Source organism: Hydra vulgaris, chromosome 10 (genome assembly GCF_038396675.1).
Source record: "Hydra vulgaris chromosome 10, alternate assembly HydraT2T_AEP".
In the NCBI taxonomy this organism is placed as follows: Eukaryota; Metazoa; Cnidaria; class Hydrozoa; order Anthoathecata; family Hydridae; genus Hydra; species Hydra vulgaris.
In genome coordinates this window covers 32,730,001-32,742,500 of record NC_088929.1, presented here as the reverse complement: position 1 = coordinate 32,742,500, position 12,500 = coordinate 32,730,001, and the positions used below count along the sequence as shown (strand labels likewise).

At 29.4% G+C, this 12,500-nt stretch overlaps 1 protein-coding gene across 2 annotated transcripts in view; it reads left to right on the top strand.

Annotated features, from left to right (window-relative positions):
- LOC100212337 (lissencephaly-1 homolog) overlaps positions 1-12,500 on the top strand; it is a 66,989-nt gene that overhangs the window by 41,394 nt on the left and 13,095 nt on the right. For both annotated transcript variants that reach the window (XM_065807827.1, XM_065807828.1), the window contains exons 6-9: positions 221-335; positions 953-989; positions 1,074-1,170; positions 1,396-1,467. In XM_065807827.1, coding sequence (XP_065663899.1) covers positions 221-335; positions 953-989; positions 1,074-1,170; positions 1,396-1,467 — 321 coding nt within the window. The remainder of the gene's footprint in view (positions 1-220; positions 336-952; positions 990-1,073; positions 1,171-1,395; positions 1,468-12,500) is intronic.

Below are 12,500 nucleotides of genomic sequence, written 5' to 3'. Positions count from 1 at the left end.
AAAGTTGTAATGATTTCAGTTTGTCATTGTACATTTTTAAAATTATTTATGTTTTAAAGGTTTATTATCTTATTTGAATTTACTTTCAATAATAATTTTTTTTTTGTTTTGACTTTTCTACACAACATTTATATTAGCTGTTTTATTGGATTTTTGTTGTCACAACTGGTTAATTTTAGATTATAAATTAATAAATTAAATAATACATTAAATAACTTAGGACCATCAAAAAAAAATAGATCAGTAGAGGATTGGATACCACGTGCTCCAGAAAAATATACATTAAGTGGTCATCGCAGTCCTGTAACAAAAGTTTTATTTCATCCTGTATATAGGTAACTTTTTATATTATTTTATCCTGTGTATAGGTAATTTTTTAAAATTATTTCATCCTGTATATAGGTAATTTTTTTTTAATTATTTCATCCTGTATATAGGTAATTTTTTAATTATTTTATCCTGTATATAAGTAATTTTTTTAAATTATTTCATCCTGTATATAGGTAATTTTTAATTTTCTTGTTTTGTTATATTTTTTTGAAATAGTTTGTTAAATCTTTTAGTTAAATATACATTTATAAAAATTAATGGATTTATATTGTTATAAAAAAAAATTAATTGGTTGTATTTTAACTAACAAACATTAACAATTTAAATGTTAAGGAGTGTTTGCATTTTGATATATTTTTTTTTTTTCATTTAAGTTTTATATCAATTTATTATTATTATTATTATTATTATTGTTATATATATATATATATATACACACACACACACACACACACACACACACACACTCACATTTTGACAGATTTTTTCTATTTTTAAAGTTAAGAGTTTTTAACCTGTTGCAATTTATAATTACTTTGCTTATTGATTTTGACTTTCATGTAAGTTGAAACGTGGTAAAAATAATTGCATTGATTAAATAAGTTATTTTTTTAAATTTTAGTTTAATGTTGACTTCTTCTGATGATGCCACAATAAAAGTAAGTTTTCATTGCATTTTTAAATATAATAAATTAGTCTGACAGTCAGTTAAGCTCAAACAGTCATTGTTCTTCAAATATTAGGTCTGGGATTATGAAACTGGAGATTATGAAAGAACGTTAAAAGGCCACACAGATGCAGTACAAGATCTATCATTTGATCATCCAGGGAAATATTTAGGTGACACAGTACATGATTATCATTAACTTTGAATTGTTTTTGTGTGTGTTTTTTAACTGCTTATATGTTTTTATTAACATCTATTTTTCTTATATAAAAAAGGAGTTTTCATTATTTCCTGTTTTTATTTCTTTAATTTTGGAGTTCGTCTAGATTTTCAAAAACTTTAGGTGCTGTCTATGAATAAATCAAGCTCTATAAATATATTTTTTTGTGTAATTGTAGCATCATGTTCTGCCGATATGACTATCAAAATATGGGATTTTCAAACATATGAGTGTATTAAAACACTCCATGGTATATATATATATATTTTTAATTGATTTTTATTTTTTATTTTTAACACATTTTTTTATTAAAATGTTACATAATTGAGTAGTTTAAACAATATTTTTCATTCTCTTTCCTGCTTAATATTCATTTTTCTGCTGTTTTGCAGATTTAAATTAAGTTTTTTTTATTCCATTACACACTAAAAAAAAATGTAGAAATTTCTACCTCAGTGTAGGACTTGTGCTATACTCTTAATAGGGTATATGGCAAACCATTGTTTTTAAATTAATTCTCTTAAAAGGTAAAAAATTATACCTTACTAAGAATATATCACATATCCTACCCAAAGGTAGAAATTTCTATCTTTTTTTTTTTAGTGTGTAGGAGGTTTACCATCTAAGGTTTATGAGCTCCTAATCTTATCCATAGTTATATTGGGAGTTTTATAACAGTTTTCTTTGCTATATGTATGTATGTATGTATTTTTTTGTTGTTGTTGTCTTTTTTGTTTGTTGTTGTTTATTCACCTCCCTAAGGCTGAGAAGGCCACTAAAAACAAGGAGGCTACTTAATTGTGGTTATAACCCCCTATCAACTCTATAACTCCGAAACACAAACCTTGACGAACAAGGCCGCTGCGCGGAGAAACAAGTTGTATTTATGAATATATGCCTATGTATGTATGTATGTATGAATTTATGTATATATGTATGTATATATGCATGTAAGCATACTTATATATGTATGTATATTATGAATATATGTGTATTTATTTATGTATAAATATATGCATATGTATGTATGAATACATTTATACACGCAAACATGCGTACATGCATATACACAAGATTTGTTTGAAAAAATGTTTGCAGATCATTTACATATCATTTTATTTCAATGTTATAGAACTCTCAACCAAATAGAAAATTTCTATTGAAAAGTATTATTTGAGGAAAAGTCCAACATGGTCACTTATATTATTATTCAAACATTTGGTGGTAAAAAATGTTTTATAAAGCAGCTTGTTTTAAGATAGTGTACCTTGTTAAATACCCAGGCACTCAAGTGCTATATTTTTATTAGTAGAAATGAAATATTTACATTCTAGTAGATCTGTATGATTTTCACAAAATGACACAGTTTGAAAAAAAGAAGTTGAGTCAAAACTTAGTTGAGTCAAGACAAGCTGGAAATAATTAACTTGACCTGCTGTGCTGTTTTAAAAATATTCTTAACACAATTTCCTGAGTGCTTTTAACAATATGTTATTAGAAAACTCACTTATCATGATATACATCACATAACACATTTATCAATATGCTTTCTAATTATGATCTACATAGTTTGATAACATGTGTTAAACTAAATGTGCAGTGATGCTGTTTCTTCACTTTACTGCGCTTACTAGCTATATTTCTAAAATTTGAAATTTTTAAAAATTAGTCTTTTAGGTCCCCGTTACTTTTATGGTTAGCCATGCTTGTCTGAAATGTTACTGCTCAAGTAGTGCAATGAAGCTATTTGCTCTGGTAATTTATTGCAGTGCTTCAACATTACTACAATATTAGTAAGAAATTGTTTTTTATTTACCAGTCTTGGTTAACTTCAACTTAAAGGTTTTTCTTAGGGCTTTTTTTATTAACACCTTCACTTCCATCAAGACTGCAAGCAATCACTATTAGAGTTGAAAGTTACTGGAAAAGAAAAGATGAAGTTTATAGAGCAAGATAACGATTGACAGACGACTTAAAAGATTGCAAATTATATGAATCAAGAATGATTAAAGATAAAGGAAGCGAATTCCAAAGAAGTGATTTTCAAGGAAAAAAACTGGATGAATTACAATTTTTGGAGCACTTGGGAACAGCGGCAGTAGAAGTGTGAGACTTAATTGAATGATAAGTAATGCAAGAATAAATATTAGTAGATGGCACAAGAGACACTAGCTCTTTAGAGCAGTGCCCTTTATAGTATTTGTAGAAAGAAGAATGAGAAGCAACATTAAAATGATGTGATAATAGTTAGAGGTTGGCTGCAGGTCCAACTATGTTTATGATCATTTTTGCACCTTGTCTAAAAGAAAAAGGGCATCATTGGAAGGTCTGCCTCAGATATGGCAACAGTATTCCATACAAGAACGGATTTGAGGTTTATAGAGATAAAGAATAGAATCTGGAGTAAGAAAGTGTCGAGCACGATAAAGAGAAGTGTTGAGCAACCTCAGCAGATGCTAATTTGGCAATGGATTTGATATATGGTTTCCAAGAAAGATTGGAAAGTAAGAATTAATCCTAGAAGATGAAGGGTAGATGACTCATCAAATACATTGCTGTTCATAAATATAGGAACATCTAGATTATTGCAATAATGGTTGGCTGGAAAAAATTGGTTTTTATCTGAACTAAAATTCACCAGCCACTGTGAGCCCCATGCTGTAGCAGAAGTGAGATCTATTACAAGCTCAAATGCCCCCTTCAAGCTATCAGAGAGTGTTAGTTTATCAAGATAAGAATAAATGGTAGTATCATAAGTGAACAATGCCACCTTAGATGTGAGAATATCTGGAAGATCATTAATGTAAATTAAAAAGAGTATAGGGCCAAGGATAGACCCTTGATGAAATCCTGAGGTTACAGAAAATGAAGAAGGGTAACTGTCCATTAAGGACAACTTTTGTTCTATAATTAGAAAGAAAGGATTCAATAATCTTAAAGATGTTACCTGATACACTGTAAGAAGAAAGTTAATGGAGAGATATAAAGTAAATGCATATTTTGTTGTTTAGGTTACTGAATACTATCCATGTTTGAGTCAAGTTAAAGGTAAACTTTAATGTTTTCAATCAATAAACACTAGTGGCTAGAGAAATTAAACATAAAAAACTAAGTTATTGAATTCAATTTTTTTTTCAAACTGCTTTAAAAATACTAAATTTTAGAGTTTAACAGTATTACATTTACAATAATACATTTTAATAATTTGAGTTAGTGAAGTTTGATTTTTTTATTGCATGTATGTTGTACATTCAGCCACATGATCCCAAAACTACTTAAAATGCACAGCGTTTGTACAACCTGATTTGGAATTTGCTGTAGTAATCCATCTTGAATAATAGATATTGATAATATTGAGAAAAGTACAAAGATGAGCTATCCATTTAATACCATCTTACTGTCATGTCATACATAAGTTGTCTGAGTTAATTGAACTTAACTTCCTCAAAAATCTGTTGAGTTAGGGGTGATCTAATACTGAGTTAGGGGTGTTGAATTAGGTGTGGTTGTCACATGGACTGACTCCATGTTTTTTTGGGGTATAATCATAATGTCTTAGTAGTCAAGTATGCATTGTTGTCAAACACATGTTGGCGTTACGTATGCGCTGTATTTGTTAAGAGCTTCAAAGCTGGATGCAGAAATTTCAAATAACCTCCATAAGTATCATAATAAAAAAACTCGAACTATATATTAGGGTGTCTCTGAAAAAAAAAATTTAATACAACATGTGCACTATGGCGATTCTCCTTATTTGGTCTGGGACCATAAAAATATTTCAACTCAAAGTCATTATTTAGCAAAGGAGAAAATTTCATATAAATTTTAATGAGTTTGCAGAGTTTTTTTTTTTTTTTGCATTTTATGATTGAAACTCAGGTAATATTCAATATTTTTATATAGTCTAATTAACTTAATGTTAATCATCCAATGCATTAGTTCTGAAATAATGGTTGCTATACTTACTGTAAAATTTCATGAATATTCTTTATTACATGGTTTTGAACTTATTACAAATACATGGTTTTGAAATTTTAAAATGAAATACTACCAAATAGAAAAATAATTAGGTAGTGCAAGAATTATTAAACTTGTTGGAAAAAATATATTTCAAAAACAAAAGTATAGTGATAAAGTGTTTTTTTTTATCTAAACAGTCTTGTTTTTAGTGGTACATTTAGACACCTTTAGTCGATGGTCTAAAACCACTATTATGGTGTTTTGGAGCATGTCTTCGGAATTTGTCCTGCCTATGAAATCCTGCACCAATTTGATGTGTTTTTCAGCCCTGTCATTAACAATTGCTAATTAACGTATGTTGAACGCAAATGTCTTAAAAGATCTATTGTTGAGGTTTTGCTCCAAATTTGACATACCTTTTTCTTTCCATGAGAGAATGTCATCTTTAGTTATACCAAGATGGAGAAAAAAGAGATAAGATTCCTAAGAAACAAAATCTGATGGCTTCGGGAAGAGGCATGCTTGTGTAAAAGGTTCTGGTTGCTCTTTGTCAAAGCTGTTCATCTCTGGAACATCATATTTTAACAAAATTCCACAAGAATATCTATCCTCTCTTTCTTGCCTGTAATTTATATAGTAAAACATCATACCTGCACATTATCTAAAGAGTTGGGCAAAGTAGAGAATAAACTGCAATATTTCTAATTACACCATTATGTTTTCCAGTGTTAGAGTTGTGTCAGCACAACAAGCTATGATCTGGTCTGTTAAGTCATAATATTCCACTAGACTTTGGATTGCCAGTGCTTGATCTTTACCTTTGGAGGAGGGTACTTCTAGTACTCTCAGAAGAGAATCCTGTAGTGTTTGACCAACTTTGTGTCAAAGTGAAGTACAATTTTAAAGCACCTAATTTTATCCAGGTTCTGCTCTGTTTCTATAAGTGCTTCATTCTCTATAATTTTACAGTTTTTTCTTGCCACCTGCGACTTAGAGATGTTCAACATGTAAATATCTATTCCCCCAGCTTGGAATGGGAAAAACCACGTTACTGTTTCAGATAACGTGGTCTTTCCTATTCCAAGCTTGATAACTAAAAAATTGAGCGTTGTCATTTTTTAAAGTATGCAATTTAAGTTGTTTTACCTTGAAGTTTTATATATATTTGTAATATATTTAACTTTTTATACGTAAACTTATTAACCTTGTCATAAATGGAATCCACTTATCTAAAACATCATTTAGAATGAGTCGAAAGCAAATCTTAGTTCAATTATACAACTTTTTTTTCTTTTCAGTAGGAGTCTTAAATTCTGAATCACAATCTGTTCCATTACACCCACTGGAGAATTCCTGCTCAAAATTTATCAAAGCTTCTTCTGCTACTTTTTCCAGTAATTGGCTTTCTTTTAATATAATATAATAAATAATTCAATAAAATAGAATCCTCCCTTACAACCTCTTCACTCCTGGCTAATTAACTTGAAAATGTCTTCCTTGTGTACAAGAAACAAAACATTGGCCTTGTCTAGGAACTCTTGAGTGTCTTGGCTCATGATTTTTTTTGCTCATGTCCATGGTTCTCATCTTTAAAACTTAAGTATACTGGGTATACAGAGCAATGATTTTAGTCCTAAATTAAAAAGTTTTATTTTGAACCTTTAACATATACCATTAAAACTTTTACGTAAATATGTTCCCAAAATTCCTAATTTATATGACAAGAGATTTGCTTTTATATTTAATCGTTTACTTAATGAACCGTTCACAGATGATAAAGTTTTCATCAAAGCCTTGTTCCAAATGTTAGCTCTTATCATGCACACATTTGATATTTTGTTTCTGCTATCAGCATAACACATACCACCACTGCATTTAAGCTTGCCTGTATTGGCCATAGGACATTTGATTTTTGATGACAATTTTCTGATTGCAGTTGTGTCTGCAGACTCTGGTTAACCTAGTGAATTCTACGACAAACTTCTCCATCAGTTGGAAGTCTATTTAGAGCAAATATCAGGAGTGGGTACCCCAACAGATAAAGAATTCTTCTCCCACTATCTTTACCAACAAGTCCTGCACTAGTCATGTTTAATCTTATTATGTATATCAGAAAATAAAACAAAGTTGATCACAAAATATACAATATTTTTACAGATGTGTAAAAGTTGGCATGAAGTAGTTAATGTATATTGTTCAAATTATAGTTCAAAGTATAGCAAAAGTATACAAAATATAATGCTGCTGTTTTTTAACTTTCTAAATGAGGAGGATTGCCTTGGTGCACAATGTTGTATGAAAATATTTTTTTTTCTTGAACACCCTATATACATGTAGTTTAAAAGAATATATGCATGTAGTTTAAAAGATTGACTTTTAATAAAAGTTTGAATATAAAGTAGATAATAAGCAGCCTGTGCTTACTACCTATATATATGTCTAAATTACCTATTGATAATAGAGGGAAACTTGTTGCAGCATTTCACTAATACTAATTTTTAATTTAAATTTAAGTAAAGTTCTAATCAATGGTTGACTTAATGTAAAAAAAATTTAAAGGCCACAGAATAATTACAAACATCAAATTTGGTAAAGTTGGATATCATTCTAAAATTGTTCGATTTAATGTAAAATCACTCAGGTTTTTTTTAATTAGTTAACTTTTTTATTCATTTTATTCATCAAAAAAAAATCAAAAGTGTAAACGCAGCATTGTATGCGTATATATATATATATATATATATATATATATATATACACACACACACTCACAAATATATATACACACATATATATATATATATATATTTTGGTGTTGTTTTTCTTTTTTTAACAATTTTTCAGTTTTTATTTGACATAAATTTTGGAATAGTTTTCCTTTATTCTACTATATTTTTAGTATATGACCATTAAAAGCACAATTAAATGTATAAACACCAATTTAAAATAAATTTTTAATAAAAAATTAAATTTAAAATAAATTTTTTAATAACGAATTAGCTTTAAGTTAGTTATATATCTATTCATACTGTATGGAAATGTTAATTTGTCATGTTTACTAACAATTGTGGTTGTAACTCTTATATAGGAACTATTCTATCCAATAAGAAAGTTACCATTTTAATTTTGATAATGTAAATATATTAGTATATAATACCATGCAAATTTAATATCAGAATCTATCGAGATTGTTTACTTATTTGAGTATTTGTATATTGTGTAGAAATTTAGTCTTAGATTGTTTCTTCGCTATATTTGTCAACAAAAAAAAAATATTGCTAGTAGGCCTTTATAAAAAAAAAATCCTATACTGAACTTAATTTCAAGGAAAATTTAAAATTTTTGAATTATTATTGTTTACGGAGTTTCCCAGACCATCTTCATCTGATGATTTGTGATTTATTTATAATTTATTTTTTTATCTAGATTTTTTTTTAATTACATGATTTTTTTATCTGGACATTTTCATATAGTACTATATCAGAACATTTTTTAACATGCTTTGTTTTTCAAATTCAATTTTTAGACAATCTTATGGCGAAAGGAATGTTTAACTTTTTCTATTTTGCTAGTTTGGTTCTAAGGTTTAAATAAATGAGCTACTAAGGTTTTTTTTCTGTCCCCTGTATGGAGAGCTTAAACATAATTGATTACCAACAAGAAGAACAAAAAGAAATTACTCAATAGTTTAAAGATATCCTTTCTCTTTATATATATACGTATGTATATATAGATATTATGGTGCTTTAAAACCCCTTTAGATAAAAAATCACTGTTTTTAATATGGTGTGGTTATCTTTTGTGTTAATCTATTTTTAGATTCTATTGCAGGAAAACTACAATTTTTATATCAAAAATAAAAAACATGAATATCTATAATTTTTTTGATATCTTTATTTAAAAAAAATTTTTTTAATAGATTTATATAAAATTTCACTTCATTTGAGTACTAAGTTGACTTTTTTAATATAAACATTTTTTAAACAATATTAGAGACCTGTTGAATAGAAAATGAGCTTAAGCATGAACTAAATAATTGACAATTAAACTTAAATTAGACTTAAATTATTCACAAAAGATAACCACAACGCATATATATATATATATATATATATATATATATATATATATATATATATATATATATATATATATATATATATATATATATATACTGAGTCCTCTTTTTTACATCTTCTTGGATTATCATTTAATACTGACTTTTCATGTAAACAAAATATATAATCGATTGCTAAATTAGCATACCTTTATCATTATCATCATTTTCTTACCCCTGATTTCATTCTCTACCTGTACAAATCTCTCACTTGTCCCTGTATGGATTACTGTTCTCATATTTGAGCTGTTCTTCCAATGATACTCTTTTTCTTCTAGACGAAGTCCAGTAATGCATTGTAAACATAGCTCTATCTGCTAAGCTTGAGCCTCTTTCCCATAGTCGTAAAGTTGCATCTCATTATCTTTTCCACAAATTCTTTCATGGTTGCTGCTAAAATGACTTATTATCACTAGTTCCATCAACAAAAACTCATTCAGCTAAGTCTCATTCATTTACTGTATCTGTCCCTGCATCCTCTAAAAACTTTTATTTGTCTAGTTCTTTCACCCGCATTTTAACTCTTTGAAACACTCTTTTATCCTCATGATTTCTTGATTCGTACAACCTACTACTCTTTAAGTCTTCTGTCAACCATTTCCTAGCTCTAAAATTCTATTCTTTTTTTCCTAGTAACTCTCAACTTAAAAGTGGTTTATTGCAGTCTTGTTGGAAGTGAATCAGAATAAATGAATATATATATATATATATATATATATATATATATATATATATATATATATATATATATATATATAGACACACACACACACACACACACACACACACACACACACACACACACACACACACACACATATACACACACACACATATACATACATACACCCATATATATATACACACACACACACACATATATAAATATATATATATATATATATTATGGTGATTCATATTTGACGAATTTTTGAAAATCAAGTTGGTTCTACCTGGAATGGTTGACCACCAATATAAAAATAATTTTAAGCCCAAAAATTTTAATGTCACGTGACTTTAGAGGTCCCCACCAGTCGAATTTGTGTATAAAAACATAGCAAATTTCAGGGGTCTGGTGGGGATCTTTAAAATCAACACGGAAAGCCAACTTTACTTCTATTGGTATATTTTGGACTACTTATTTATAATAGGGTAGGACCAAAAAGAAATATGGTGGTATTTATTCCACATAATGTGGAGAAAGTGGTGAAAAAACCGTTGTTTTTTTTTTTACATAAAATGACACACTATGTATAACTGACGCTGGTTTTTTCTTCATATTTAGGCCAAATTTTGAAAATTATTATTAGAACTAAGCATTAATAATGTTTATATAGAAGAGGCATGTCAACAGCTATCCGCCCCCCTCATCCTATTATTGGAGGTTTATGCCCCCTCTATCCCTTCTTCGTTGGTGGGGGGGGGGGCAAAGTTATTTAAATTTTATTATAAATCATATTATTTAAAATTAGTTTATTTTCTTTAGCAAAAAAAAACATCATTTGGCAATATAAATATTAAAATCATGATATGTAAATATAATATAATATATTGCAATGCATAAATATAGTATATAAATCATGTTATTTTTTTCTCTGCTTTCCTATTGCTTCATACGCTAGCTGCAACTGTTCCTTGGTTTCTGACGCACAGAGGTGATCTTGTCTTTTCTGCACGGCTAGTATAAGTTCTTGATGATCATCCTCATTGTGATCATTGTTCACAAACTCTAATGCAAGTTTTACAACCCTTTCAGAACAATCGTTCACTGCTTCAAGTTTACTTACAAAATTGGAAAATGTTTTGAACTGGTCAACATAGCACCACATAGGAGCAGGACAATTTAACCAAAGTTTGTCATCCATTCTTGTCAAGTTTAATAAACAGAAGATGAACCAAGAGTTCTCTCCAATTAATGGAGCATGTCCTGGTGGCACTTCTTGTTTAAATTTTAACTCGTTTATCAAGTTTGACTTCTGAATGCTGAAAATGTTCAGGAACTGGTTTGGAGAGTAATGTTTTTGCAATGTTTTTTTTCTCCACATCAGGAAGGGTAGGATCTAGGAGAGCAAGTGGAACCAAAGTTTCATCTAAGTACCTGGTGTGTCTCTTCATTGACATCATTGTACTTTCAATTCCACTTAGAACTCTCTTGGAATCAGAGTCGCATTTCTCTACATATTCTTTGTACTGCACCATTTGCCAATAGGCTTTTACATCCTGGTGCAACCTTTTACAAATGGTGCCACTGAGGGCAATGAGGTTCTCAGAAACCAGACAGAATAGAAAATCAAGATTTTCTATTCTGTCTGGTTTCTTTTGGGCAGCAGTCAAATCATAGGGCAGATGTGTACTCAATATCTGAATCTTCAAGTAGTAAATGGCTTTTGACATAAACTTAGCATGAGAAACACAGCCTGGAGCTCAAACTTTAGAAAATATTTTAGGATACAGATACATCAGGGTAAGTTCCAATAACTCCCTATAATCCCCTCTTGGAAATATGTCAGTGTTAAATGCATCTTTGCAAAACTGGATAGTTTCCTCAATCTGGGTTGCCAAGAATGTATTGCTGATGGAATTGGTATCAAACCAGCTTGAACATTAAATTTTCTGGAGCTGCTGTTTTGCCTGAGGTACTTTGCTCCCAGAAATATTTGAGATCAAGTTCATATGTATACCTCCTGCAGGCAAGCTCTAATAAAATAGATTCCTGTCTTTGACTGAACCTAATATTGGTTCCTGAATGTCTTCCAGTATTTGAGGCAGTTGTGTCAAAACATAGTCCTTTCACATTGTTATGTATTCCATAATCTTCCAGTACATTATACAAAGCTTCGTACTGAGCAGCTCCAGTCCCATGCTCCTATGCTGGAACTCCAAGAAGCTTAATGTCTCCATCAATATTAGCTGAAACAGCAAACCTGTCTCTTTTTTCCCATTATTATTATCTTCCATAATTTTTCCATCAAAGTGAGCTATTATGGGGAAAAGTGCTTTCTCAGCAGCTTTTTTAACTCCTATTTTGAGCTTTGCAGCATTTTGCTGGATGGTTTTCTTTTGTGCCCGCCAAATAGTAGATTGAGACAGTTAAAAGTCTTCAACATTTCCACCTGAGCTAACAACCAAATCTGTACACACATGCAGCAAATCTCTGTAGGAAATATTTTTGGAAACTGAAGTCATGGCAATATCTTATACAAAAT